Source organism: Corvus brachyrhynchos, unplaced genomic scaffold (genome assembly GCF_000691975.1).
Source record: "Corvus brachyrhynchos isolate BGI_N302 unplaced genomic scaffold, ASM69197v1 scaffold255, whole genome shotgun sequence".
In the NCBI taxonomy this organism is placed as follows: domain Eukaryota; kingdom Metazoa; phylum Chordata; class Aves; order Passeriformes; family Corvidae; genus Corvus; species Corvus brachyrhynchos.
The window spans coordinates 2,492,918-2,505,886 of NW_008238358.1; the positions used below are offsets into that span (position 1 = coordinate 2,492,918).

The following is a 12,969-nucleotide window of genomic DNA, read 5'->3' on the forward strand; positions in this document are numbered from 1 at the left end:
TAATTAGTATCTTATTATGAGATCAGATAAGGTAAGGCATTTTCTAAACACAAGTTGCTATGGCTGCATATTATTGAGTAGAAGTGAGAGCATCGAGTCTTTATCCAGTTACATTAAAGCAAATTGGGAATAAATACATAAAAATCAGTGACAAATATCTGCTTAAATATGTAATTAATTGGGATCAAAAGCAGTCTTGATAGTCTTAATAACAAAGTATTCTAACAGCCCTAAAGAAAACTGCAAATTACCTTTTTAAAGTATAGTCCTTTGAAAGAACCTGCATGTTTTTTGATTTACCTAAATCAAACGTATGAGTACAATATGAAAGATCAGTGAGAATGACTAAAGTAGGATTTTACTGTTGTATTTGATACTTGGACATCCTTAAGATTGGGGGTGTGCTCCTGAAGGTAATATGGTACCTGATGAAAGGTTTAATGAGGTGAATTGTTCCCCATATATGTATAAGCAGGACTTGTCCTCCTAGGCCATTTAAAAAACATGTAAATAAAGACCCACTGGACTCCTACACGGCCTATATCCTTCTACATCAAGGAGATAGAATTTTCTAAGTCAGTAATTATTGTTGACAAAATTAATTTAATTTCATATTCACAACCAGAATTAATACACTTTTTACACGATTCATGTTTTATTAGTTTCATATTGATTTAATAGAAAGCTGATGGACAAGCCAACATCTCTGACCATAATACCAAGACAGAGATGAAATATTAATCCCAAACTTGTTCTGATTCATAAAATAGATATTACAATATTTTTGGAATGAAAGATTGTTTGTCATAATGATCTTATATTGATATAATGTTAGTATTTCAGATGCAATACCTCTTGCTCTTCTGAGTGTTTCCTCTCACTCTCCTGAGTGTTTCCACAGCCTTCTTCCTAGGTTTAGTGTTATGCACACTCTTCAGTAATATGAGGGCAGTAATAATGTGCCCTGTTGTATGGTGGTAAGCCCAGAGAACAACTTGTTTTTTGAATACTCTACCGCTGGAAAAAATAAGGAATTACTTATAATGGGTGAGAGAACTGCATGTAATATTAGTTTATGCACTAGGAAATAGGATTTACAAAACAGTGTGACTTTGAAATAATGATTGCAGAGTACATTTTCTGAGGTACACTGCTTTCACAGAATCCCTTTAGGATACAATGTTCAAGTTGTTAATAATTTATTTAAATGCTTTTTAAAACATAATAAAACCCATGATGTTGTTTTGAAAGTTATAAATTAACAAATACTGCTTAAACAAATGTACCATACCTAGAATAAATGAATTTTAATCAGTCGTTTTGCTTTTAATTATTCTTAGGGAGTTGCGTAGCTTGGTCATTGAGATGGTCTTGTCTACAGATATGTCGGGTCATTTTCAACAAATTAAAACAATGCGACACACTCTACAGCAGGCACAGGGGTAGGTTATTTTCCATTCTGTTCATTATCTGTAGTCTTTCAATAAGCTCATATTCAAGAAAAGAATTTAAATAGTTGCTTTTGTTTTGAGATAATTGGAGCATGTCCTTGAATTGACAGGGTAGACAAAGCCAAAGCCATGTCTTTGATTCTACATGCAGCAGACATAAGCCATCCAGCAAAATCCTGGGAACTGCACTACCGGTGGACCATGGCCCTGATGGAAGAATTTTTTCGACAGGTGCCATTTTTAAAATCCTTTAATAAATCTAGTTCAAGAAGCAATGGTTACACGATTAAATATTTTCTTAAGTCTACCAGCAGGGTTGCTGTTGGTTGTGATTGACAAGCATAGTCAGGAGTATATATTCTTTGTTCTTCATACATATCGCTGACATTATTTCAACTTTTATGTGTGTGAATAAGACAAAGTGGTTATAGCTCTCTATCTGTTTCAGCTGATACCAAGATTCTGAGTGTTGTAGTGGGTTTTTTCCTTCCAATTATAATATAACTTGTCAAGCTGTTTTCATTCTGTAGACAGAGATTTATATATGCTTTGAATTATAAAGAAGCACCAGAAGGGTAGGATGAGAGAAAATAGGAAGAATACATGTTCAGCAAAGAAGGCAAAAATTTGTCTCCATTCCACATTTCAGAAAGCCCTTCTATTTCTTTTCCTTGCTGGTATTTGCCATGCATATGCCACATAGATCTGAAGGTGTTGCTTTCATAACAGCCTGATCCAAAGCCATAGGTTAGACAGTACCATCCTGTTAATGCTGTGACCATATATCCTAAACCAAAAATGAAGACACACCTTTGTGAAAGTCTTTTTATTTCTGTGCAGTACTGAATTCCAAGGAAAACCCCAGTAGGTGTTGGTGTCACTGCTGCCATTTTTTGACTCACCTGAGCAGGTGAAGCAAAAAACATTTCTCCGGAGAGAAAATACTCTCTCTGTAATCAATATTTGCAACCATGCACATTGACAGCATAACAGTTACTGAAGTACAATTCATAATCAAAATCCAGCTTAGGTATGACAATTTCTAGAGTTATGTACAGATTTTAAAAAGGGCTAATACAGATCAGGGAACAGTGTATGTCTTGCTCACCTTGATTGTCTTGTTTTTCTATATGTTGACATTTTCAAATCAGATTGGTCACACTGGATAAAGGGACCAGAGAACAAAACAAGGGCTATGTTAAACCATGAGGTTCTTAGACCCATCTGCCCTGTAAGGTTCCTGCTCAGTTCCTGGAGATTCTTCATAAGAATTCTCGGTAGGGAGCATCAGGGCATCCTTGATTCTGGGCTTTGCAATGGGGAGGCAGACTGGAGAGATGGTGCCTTTATCTAAATAATGAATGGACTGAGTTTTGTGGAAATTATGGGTAGTCATGAGTTTGTATCTGCTTCTGTCAATGGAAATTTTGAGGATTTTGAACTTGAGAGCAAAAAGGGGGAGCACATTACCCAAGAAAAAAGGTCATAAAATGACCAACTGTAATATCATTTTAGACACAGAGAGGCAGACTAGACAGGGTGCATGGGACAGTGAGGCAATGTGTCCAGCCAAGTGAAGGTAGCATTAGCAGTAAACAGTACCACACTGGTCACTGAATGCATAGGACCAGCTAATGTTTTAGTTGTTCCTTTATCCATTCACTAGAAGAAGTGACTGGATTCCAAGGAAGCTGCTCAAAAACTCGAGAAGGCATTTAACAATAGAACAAGTAAAAACATATATATATGTGTGCAATGCAGCAGTATAAAACGTGAAAGCTTCCAGGCTGCAGAGGAGTGCATCAGAAACAGAATTCTTTCCATGTACTGCTAAGGACAGTGTGTGTGGAGTAGCTCCAGCACTTTTAAAGTGTGGTGAAGTAGCAGCACATATGCACTGAGCAGTGCAGACACAGAAGGTCTCCTACTTCCTAGATGCACTGGCTTGTTGTGCATCCTCTGGTCTGTTGCTTTAAGCCTGTGTGATAGAGATCTCCGGGATTTCCAAATATGTGCCAGCCAAGATGATGTACTCCAAATGTATATAAACCCCCTTAATTCCTCCTCTTCTTTTCTTTAAAGATAGTAATTCAACTACTTCTAGTATGTTACAGGAAAAGCAATAGATTCTGAAACACCTGATACAAATCCAATGCTTTCACAGGCAGCTTTCAAAGTAGTGAGCACCAGCAAAAAAATGAACATTCACTTCGACAAAGTCTTTGTTAACTACAGCTAATGGTTAAAATATGTCCTAGTGTTAACTTCAGGAAAAAAAGCCAAACCACACTTTAAGTTTAAAAGCAACAACTACAGAATATTGTAATACCAAAGAAAATCTGAGTTGCTTGTTTAAAATAGAAATACAGCCACCCATCTCAAATCCTTAAAAGTAAAGAAATACATAGTTCAAGTCACTCAAAGAAGTATCACAGCACCTATAACACTCTACTCTCAGTCTGAATAGATCCAAAGACACTAAAATAGTTAAAAGTGAGCTGAGGGCCTGGACAAAGAAATTTTTTTTCTGTTTTGTTCTGTATCTTGTTTTTAAATTTCATTAAATTCTAATGACTGGTTTAAATAGCAGTGCTGTGTCCATTATTACAATTTACAGTAGTCTTAGACTTAAGTGACACTTAATTAATTAATATGCAATAATTAATTAATATTACATTGATTGCAAAGCAATTCATAATTGCCATAAAGAGCTACTTGAAAAAAAATAGAAATTCAAACTCATCCATTAAGTAGTGTGGAATTTTCTCTTTTTTCATACCTAATGAAGAGAAGATTGCAACATTTATGTTACTTTAGAAATCCTGTATTAAACTATGCTGAAATATTTAGAACTAGCCCAATTTATATGATATTACAATCTGGCTCCTGTATTTACATGGAGATGCCACTCCCACTGCTCCTAGTAGCAAGTGTTCATGTTCGTCTTCCATACTCTGAGTTCAAATTATTAACACTTGCATATAAAATTTAATGGCCATGGTGATAAAGCTCTCCACTTGCACATGAAATGTAATCTGCAAGCTGCATCTGTTCCTGTGGCTGGATTGGTTTTACTGCTTTTGTGGTTCTACACCTTTCCCAAATATACTCCAATGATACATGATAAAAAAACTAAGGAAGGTCGATACTACCCTCTTCATCCATCAGTTTCTGTTTTCCCAGTTCTCCTTGGGAAAATGGTATGTTCATGTAGTGCTCCCCACTGAATGATCATGTAACAGCACTGTCCATGACAAATATATAGGTTTATTTGGCTTGCAAAAGACTAGGTTTTCCTGTATCTATAATGTCAGTGTGTCTGGCAGCCAGATTTGTCCGGGAACACAAATTATAACCTCCTTTGAAAGATGTCTTTTCAGGGTTTTTTTGTTCCACTAGACTTTCTTTTTGAGGTTTTGCAAATCACTTGGTCTACCATGCTGAAAATGGAGATACACCCTCCTGTCTGTTAAGACTGTTGCAACAAAAAAGATTCTTCTAATCTGCTAACTGTTGAAAAAATTTCGGAGCTAGGTTGTACAAATCGTCCTTGTAATGAAACTGAATTTCTATTTTTTGTGGCTTCAGCAGCAGAGAGTAATGCCTTCTAGTGAGAATAAGCTCAAGTCAATTCATACACTTGACCTGAGTAAATCCATTGAGGGATTTTTATGTGCTGGATGAACCAATGTAATAGAAGGAAACACTCAGCATTTGGCATACTATTACAAACATGTCTAAGTGTCTCTAGTCCCATTACATCTGGGATCAGCAGAACTAAATTGTGAATATTGAAGACTTAATATATTTTAAATCTCATTGGCAGATGCTTTGCTGTTGAGGAGAACTTGATTGCAGTAGGTTTCTTTACATAAAAATTGCCAAAACTAAGTTAGAATTTAGCCTCTTACTTTTAGTCAAAATTTGAAGATTTGAAGATTTGTCTGTCATGTTTTTGTTTAGGAATATAAATTAATAAAGTGTTACGTTGAATAAATACTAAGAATATTCAGATTTCTTTTTTCCCTCTGTCCCTCTATCAAATATATGCTTATAATATTAAACATTGTTGTTTGCAGGGAGACAAGGAGGCTGCTTTAGGTCTTCAATTTTCCCCTCTTTGTGACCGCAAGTCCACTTTGGTAGCTCAGTCTCAAATAGGTAATGACAAGCTGTGTTTTGCTTTTTCTTGTCCGTGTAGGAGCATGTAAATTCACAAGGACATTTCATATACCCATTTGGAATTTTAAATGCTCAAAATTCCATTATATGGAAAGTGTTTCTGTGCACCTATCTATTCACCAAGCTCATGTGCTTTTACAGCAGAATGGTGCTGATCTCAAAAGAATGTGATGTAATTTCACCATATGTGATGCCAAGGAGGCGTAGGAGAGGGATTAACCAAGGTTAATCCAGCTTCTACTGTACACACTTTAGAGTCTGGCAGATCATGTCCTCAAACTGCTTATCTCTTGCTCAAGAACTCACAGGTCTGTCTCTATTATAATCTGAAAGTACCAGTTTGTAGATAATCTCAACTTAGAGCTAATTAATATATCAGATCTCTGGACTGCAGTTAAGCCTGTCAGTGTGTCAGGTCAAACTACAGAGGGTCAAGCCTCCGTGGGTTGACAAGGTTGACTGCATTCTGTCACTCTGCATATCCTTTATTCCATTTCACTGGGAGTTTGTAGGCAAATATGCTTGAGCATCATACTGACTGCAGGAGAGAAGCTGGATCCTAGACTGAATCACTGTTGCTCACCTTCATGCTGTGTTGCATGGTTAGAGCATAAAGACATCTGGAAATCCATTGCTAGCTCATGTTTTAACATATTTTTTTCTGTTAAGTGCTCAGTAGAGAATAATGCTTCATTCTCTCACTGTGTCATTCCATACCGTGATGAGCACTTTAGAGTGTAAAAGACATTGTTCAGAGCTGACATCTCAGAACTGTGGGATGAATGCTGTCTCCTAAGGATATTACTTGTTCTCTTCACTGATTTGACAGAACCCTCCTACACACTGTGAAATAACACTTTACCTCCACAGAATAATAAACAGCAATTTGAAATATTAACTCCTTGGCAAGAAGCTCCGGATGGTAAAAGAGACAGCATGACTTGTAGCACTCTGGCTCAACAGTAGCTTCCCTTCTATTCAATAATTAGTACTCATTTCAAATGGTAGGTGTGTTCTGCAGTGCATAAAATTTACAAGAAAAAAAAAGAAAAGCTGCAATTATTAATACCTACTTATATCTATACAGCTTCAGGTGTTTTTTGTTTAAATTGTGCTGTTTTGTTCGAGGTTATACTGGCAGTATGCAGTATATTGAAGTGGGACTACAGTTAGAAAATCAGCCTGATAGCAAGTATTTATTTTTAGATTTGAACCTTGTAGAAATGTAAAACCTGATTTTCTCTCTTCTTCTTCTTTAGGTTTCATTGATTTCATAGTAGAACCAACATTTTCTCTTCTTACTGATTCAATGGAGAAAATTGTTATGCCTCTTATAGAGGAAGCGACAAAATCTGAAAGTCCTGCATTTGGGACCCCCAGGTATGAATACACTGCTTTGTTATTGAACTAACAAAAGCTCACATAATAATCCTACTAGCGTCATTCTCAGAGTTATCTCAGTTATTTGAAGTTGGGGAGGTAACAAACAGCTGTGCAGTGTTGCCACCCTGTGGGGCTGCATTGTATTTGCAATGTGCTATTTTATCCCATTGACTGAACAGTTGTGCATATAAAAAGGCAAAACCCCAATAATGATCAGAATAAACATATATAATCCATGATACTGATTTCTACAATTTTTTAATATAATCTTTGCAATAGGTTATTGAAATTCCTGTACCTATAAAGCAAAATAACTATGTCAGTGTAATCTGAGTGACTCCTTGCTGAAAGCATTGTTGAATAATCAGATACTACCTTTACAAATACTGCCTCTGTTATCATATTTTTATTTCATTTTAAAACTGTAATTTGAGCTTTCCCTGAGGTTACTAAATGATAACTCTGTAAGACAATTTTTCATTTTCTGGGCCTTACTTAGGTTTTAGTAACAAAAGGGTGAACCTAGCTCTTTCCTATATTTTGGTTACTAGAAGCAAGTAAAAGTTACTAGAAGTAGGTATTTATGACGGTGTTCTTCGTGTTTTGGGGGACAGTGCTAAACTAATGTATTACCGATGACAAATTTGTTTACACACTCACTTCTTCACAGATGAGTGATTAGCAGCTGCAAATGATTAGCAGCTTCAGGCTGCATTTTTGGTTGATGTTCATGAATGAGTGGTAAATGATAAAGGGCTTATGGTCCATGTGAGATGGAGGATAAAGGGATTTTTCTTTGTGTGGAATCAAGTGCAACACTTACGAGGAGAGTGGAGAGCCTATAGCATGACAGAAAAGTCTGAGCCAGAGAATTGCACACACATTACTGAGTAGATGCTATGAGATGGTGCCTGGAAAACAATGGAATTATAGCCTATTCTTTCCATTGCATCCCATTCAACATCTCTGGAGCACATGGAAGTTAGAGTTAACTCTTCTTGTGAAGTTCTCGTTGGTATGTTCACTGCCATTCTTTTCTGATTAATGGAAACCCATTTGTATGCATATTAATATCTCTCTGTGGTAGCAATGAGATAAACCATGCAGCAAAGCTGAGTAAACAAAACCTAGTAAGACATGAGTACTCACACAAGGTTGGAAATAGGTCTTATTTTTTAATTCTAAGGAAAAAACAGCATTCATTCTTTTTTTTCCACCTTTGCATGTATATGCATATACATGTATGAATAATTTCACTTCTGCTTACCTTGGGTGTAAAGTAGCTGCAGTCTCTATTTAGTGGATTTTAAAGCCACTATCTTAAATTCTGCTTTGACTACACTTGAAGATTTGTAGCTTGAAGAGAATTTTCAGCTCAAGCCAAACTTACCTGTAGTATGCTTCATACATGTCAGACTTCGTGTCTTCCTTTTTCTAAATGGGTCAAAAAATAATGATCAGATGTCTTTCCTGTAAGACCCAAAGATACCATTCACTGTTCAAAAACACAGCTAAGAAACTGCTCCAAAATGGCTGAGTAAACTTTCCTTCAAGATTGCATTACAAGTAATGTATTTTCAGCTGTCACATTTTTTCAAGAATTCCCTGGAAAATGGTCAGCAAGACATCTTGTATCTTAGGTACACTCTGGTAAAAAACTATTATTTCAGGTTAGTTCCTAAGCAACTTGATTCAGATGAACTGTTTGTGTATTATTAAAATTTCCTGACTGTGTTCATAGTTTGGGTTTTTTTCCCTCGTGCAGCCAAAATAGTTTGGGAGCAGTAAGCAATGCTGAATCACAAAGACGACCTGGGTTTAGAAGTACAGGTGATGGAGGGACTCACACAGAAAATTCTCTAGCAACTGTAGACCTGAGAAGTTTCAAGGACAACTTGATGAAGATTATTCAAGCAAACAAAGAAAGATGGAAAGAATTAGCAGCAGAAGGTATGATATGTTAAGGTGGAATGTTTTTATAGGTCACTCCCTAAGATCTTACCTACTTTCATCTTTTAATTTCTATCAACCTGTAAAAATGCATAGCTGTCTTGTATTCATATATTTTATGTCTTAATGTTTGTTTTAGATGCTCCTGTTCTGGTCTCCCAGGAGGTCTAAAGAGGTGTAGGTGGTTAGGGGATGAGAGTAAATCTTATAACCTAAAAGTCTCTGTGCTGCACATCTTATCTTTAGAAGTTTGGTTTAGAAATGTGCATTCTTGCACATTTAATTGTAACTGATACTGACATCTGCTTTAAATGCCAGAATCAACAATTCAAAGTAGTGTGTGCTGTCACATTTCTTCAGAAACATGGAAGTTGTACTTTGCTATTAGAAATGCTATTTGTTCCCCACTGTATGAAACAAGATTCAGTATTGCAGGCTTCTTGGGACTATGCTGTAGGCAATTATTTAAATGACCCAGTGGATCTAAAGATTTTGGGCAATCACTGCATGCATTAGGCCCAAGCAAGCCAAAAGTGACTCTTCGTTTGCCAGTAGATAGTTAATAAAGCCAAACCTGCATCAAGCATCTCAGTTCATAAACCACACCTTAAAATTGTCTGGAGTTACAGTTACCTGATTGAAATGTTTTGTGCTAATTGTTAAAAAGAATTTATAGCTTCAATTCAGGTTAAGTGAATGACATTTGGGAATATTTTGTCCACAGGCTGTGTTATTTCCTAGCAAGTACCTGGAATATTGCAGCGTTACATTTCACTGCTGAGACTGGTCTTGCTGTACATGACCTGATACTGACAGCTGGGAATGATATACTGGAACCCAGGGCCAGCCTTGCTTTTCATCCCATCATCCAAATCAACATCTTTTTTCTCAAAGAGGTGTCAGACAAGACAGAAAAACAGTGCTGAACAGTGATAAAATCTAATTTAGTGCTAAATTGCAAATGAATATTCTCATTAGGAGGATATTAAGAATAAGCTTCCGTACGTCTTTTGTGACAAAGACTTGACAGAGTCAGGTGGAAGGGGCAGCTGAGGAGAGGATTCCATTAATATTGTCCCTTCTTCATGAGAAGCTTTATATAGCCAATTGCTTCCTTTGGTCTTGCCCAACTAATACTGGCTGGTCAAAAGGACAGAACTGCTAATTTGCAGTGGTCAGTAATAATAGAAGACCATCAGAGTGCCCAAGGCCACTTAGCTATAGCCTGCAGAGTTCAAGCAGCCCTGAGCTAGTGACATGAAAGGTCCTTCAGTGTGGAATAATGGAGAACTTATTGTCTGGAAGTTTGCCATTTCCAGTTATATATAACTAACCAGTTTGATTCTGGTACATCAACTTTTTGGTATGTTGTTTAGGAGGTGTACAGTGCTATCAAAGGGCACGGTTTCCCCTTCATTCCTAGTGCTTTGTTGTGCTCTAGAAATTACCGATATATTTAACCCAGTTTTACTGGACTGTTGACAGGCATTGAAAACACAAAGCTACTTTCAGCAAGAGATTTAAAAACTATTTTGGGTAAGATTGCAGTCAATATTAATAGGAGGCCCAGGAAAACGCAAGAAACTCTGGGCATGCTCAGTGCTCTGACAAACAGAGATGTTAGTGTTCAAGACTCCATGGATTTTGTTGAGATTGTGGTTGTCCTAACCTTCTTTTCTTCCATCAACTTGACTAATGAAGCGTGTCTAAGTACTTCCTGAACAGAATTATGGAACTGCAGTAAAACATACATTAGGGAAGCTAATGGGTAAGTGTAAATAGCTGGTGTTGAGGCCAGAGTGTGATGAACAATATTTTCTCTGTGTGATTGTGGCTGAATCTGGTTTTTTTAACGGCTCTGCGAGGAAAAGATTTTGCAGCAATGTCTGTAGTTGCCTGGAGCATGGCATGGAGACCTTCAGAGTGCCTGATTAGCCTGTAGAGGAAACCTTGTGAATAATGCAAATACTTTTGAGTACAGATTTATATTTTTTTAGTAAACAGATAGTAAGGGTTTTTTTAATTAACAGCTGAGGGATGAATTATACAAGTGTTGTGGAAGTTATATTTTCCATTCATTTGGAATGGAATATCTGGGTCCACAGCCCATATGTGGGCCCTAAGGACTGCTATAAAAGAGTTTTTTGCTAAGTAAAAATAGCCTTCTATAGAGCACTTTCTGAGGTAGCATGTAAGTTCCTTGTCACTTAATGGGAGAGGGAGTCTTCCTCAACTGGTCCAGTATATCTGCTTTGAAGATGTACCCTGCAAAGGCTGAAAATCCTTAATCAGACTGTGCAAAGTGAACATCTAGTAAAGAATAGAAAATATTGCACTACATCCCCCTTCCACTTGAAATTCTTTTCAGATCAACCAAGTTTGACTAAGCTCATAAGTGAATTACCGGAGCCCTTGAACTTCAGATGATTAGTCCCATCCTGTCTGGATCTCAGGCTGCCTTCTCTGACTCCATGCTTGATGAAAAATCTTTAGTCTGCTTTGGGCATATGAGTGAAGCAGTGTTTTATTCATATGTTAGTAGGACCATATACTGAGAGAAGAGATGTCAGAGATAAATCACTGCCAGGTGAAAGAAGTGCTATCATTGTTCCTAGCTAGATAATTTATGACAAGTCACAAACTGCTGAATGCATTGAGAGGTCACATGTATGAGGACTGTGCCGTGGTAGTAAACAGGCTGGCTGTTAGTGTAGATCTTCAAACACGCTTCCTGAGCTGACTATGACAAACAGAGCTTGTGCTGTTAAAGGAACCATCTGCATTCTTGTCAATGGGCTCTGCAAACACCAGATACTGTTCCCAGTTTAGTTCTCAGGCTCAGGAGAAGTTGTCTCTGTAAAATGTAGTACTACATATGCACAAGGAATACAGAAAGGAACTAGAAACGTTCCAAATAATTTCCCGAGGATGATCTGAACTCACTCCAGCTTCTCACCTTTTCAGGAAAAGATTACTCATGTAGCCCAAATTGGGAGGCAGTTCATCAGGAGCAAGGGCTCCCTTAGCAAGGGCTGGAGAATATGGTCTGACTCCTGTGCCAGACAGTCCAGAGGAAAAGACTAATCCTCACTGCCAGTGTTGTTGACAGGGAAGCTTTCCTGGAGATGCTGGAGCTACCTCTCCCTGAAAAGATAGTTGCTGTTAAGACTTGATTCAGAGCAAGCAGCTTGTGCAAGGAACAGCGTGCTTTGTTTTTGGAAAGGCCTGTGTTAGTAAGGAAAGAGTTTATCTACCTAGGCTGCTGTTTGAAAGCTTCCTTCTCAGAAGGCTCAGTAAATAGGATGGCTCCACTTTGCTAAAAAGGCCATGTCTTGTATAATTGATGCAGAGGAGCTCAGTACTCTATAGCCTAAGGGTCTTCAACCTTTCACCACTGGAGAATTAGAGGAATGTTTCTCAGGCCTTTCAGGGGTTGCTGTTAACAGGGAATTACCATAATGATCAAACATCTGGGATTCTAATTCGAAAGTCTTGATGTTTAATTAATATTCCAAGCCCCAATCACCAGATAATCTTTGTTCAACTCAACACAGTGATAAAGATACTATTCCATCCTGTGCTTTTTTCAACACATACTGTTGATGGCTGCTGCTGTTTGCAATTATTGTAGATGTAGCAAATGGACAGTAAATGTGCTCAGATGTATCTGAGAGGTTCTTTCATTAGAGAAGATGTGTTCTAAGTGGATTTTAAGATCTGAAAGTTATCGACCTACTGAGAAAGCTATAAGAAACACAGAATTTGTGAAGAAACATTTAACTATAATGTAAGATCCTTCACCATGCACTTCTTAGAACGTAATTGTAACACAATTATTTAATATTTAAAAAATACAATGTTTATTCCCTTATTCACGCTTAGTTTGTTCTATAAAAATGTTCCAAAGATTTACTTATGAAGTTGATCTGTGCTTGGCAAGCTTAGGTACTCTTAACAGAATGTAAGGGTATGGACTAGTAATCATGCTTGCTGATTTACATGC

The 12,969-nt window shown here is 37.2% G+C and overlaps 1 protein-coding gene across 9 annotated transcripts in view; it reads left to right on the plus strand.

The window, feature by feature from the left end:
• PDE1A (phosphodiesterase 1A) overlaps positions 1-12,969 on the plus strand; it is a 179,703-nt gene that overhangs the window by 150,787 nt on the left and 15,947 nt on the right. For all 9 annotated transcript variants that reach the window (XM_017735736.1, XM_017735737.1, XM_008634709.2 and 6 more), the window contains 5 exons: positions 1,341-1,442; positions 1,562-1,682; positions 5,531-5,612; positions 6,893-7,013; positions 8,782-8,966. In XM_017735736.1, coding sequence (XP_017591225.1) covers positions 1,341-1,442; positions 1,562-1,682; positions 5,531-5,612; positions 6,893-7,013; positions 8,782-8,966 — 611 coding nt within the window. The remainder of the gene's footprint in view (positions 1-1,340; positions 1,443-1,561; positions 1,683-5,530; positions 5,613-6,892; positions 7,014-8,781; positions 8,967-12,969) is intronic.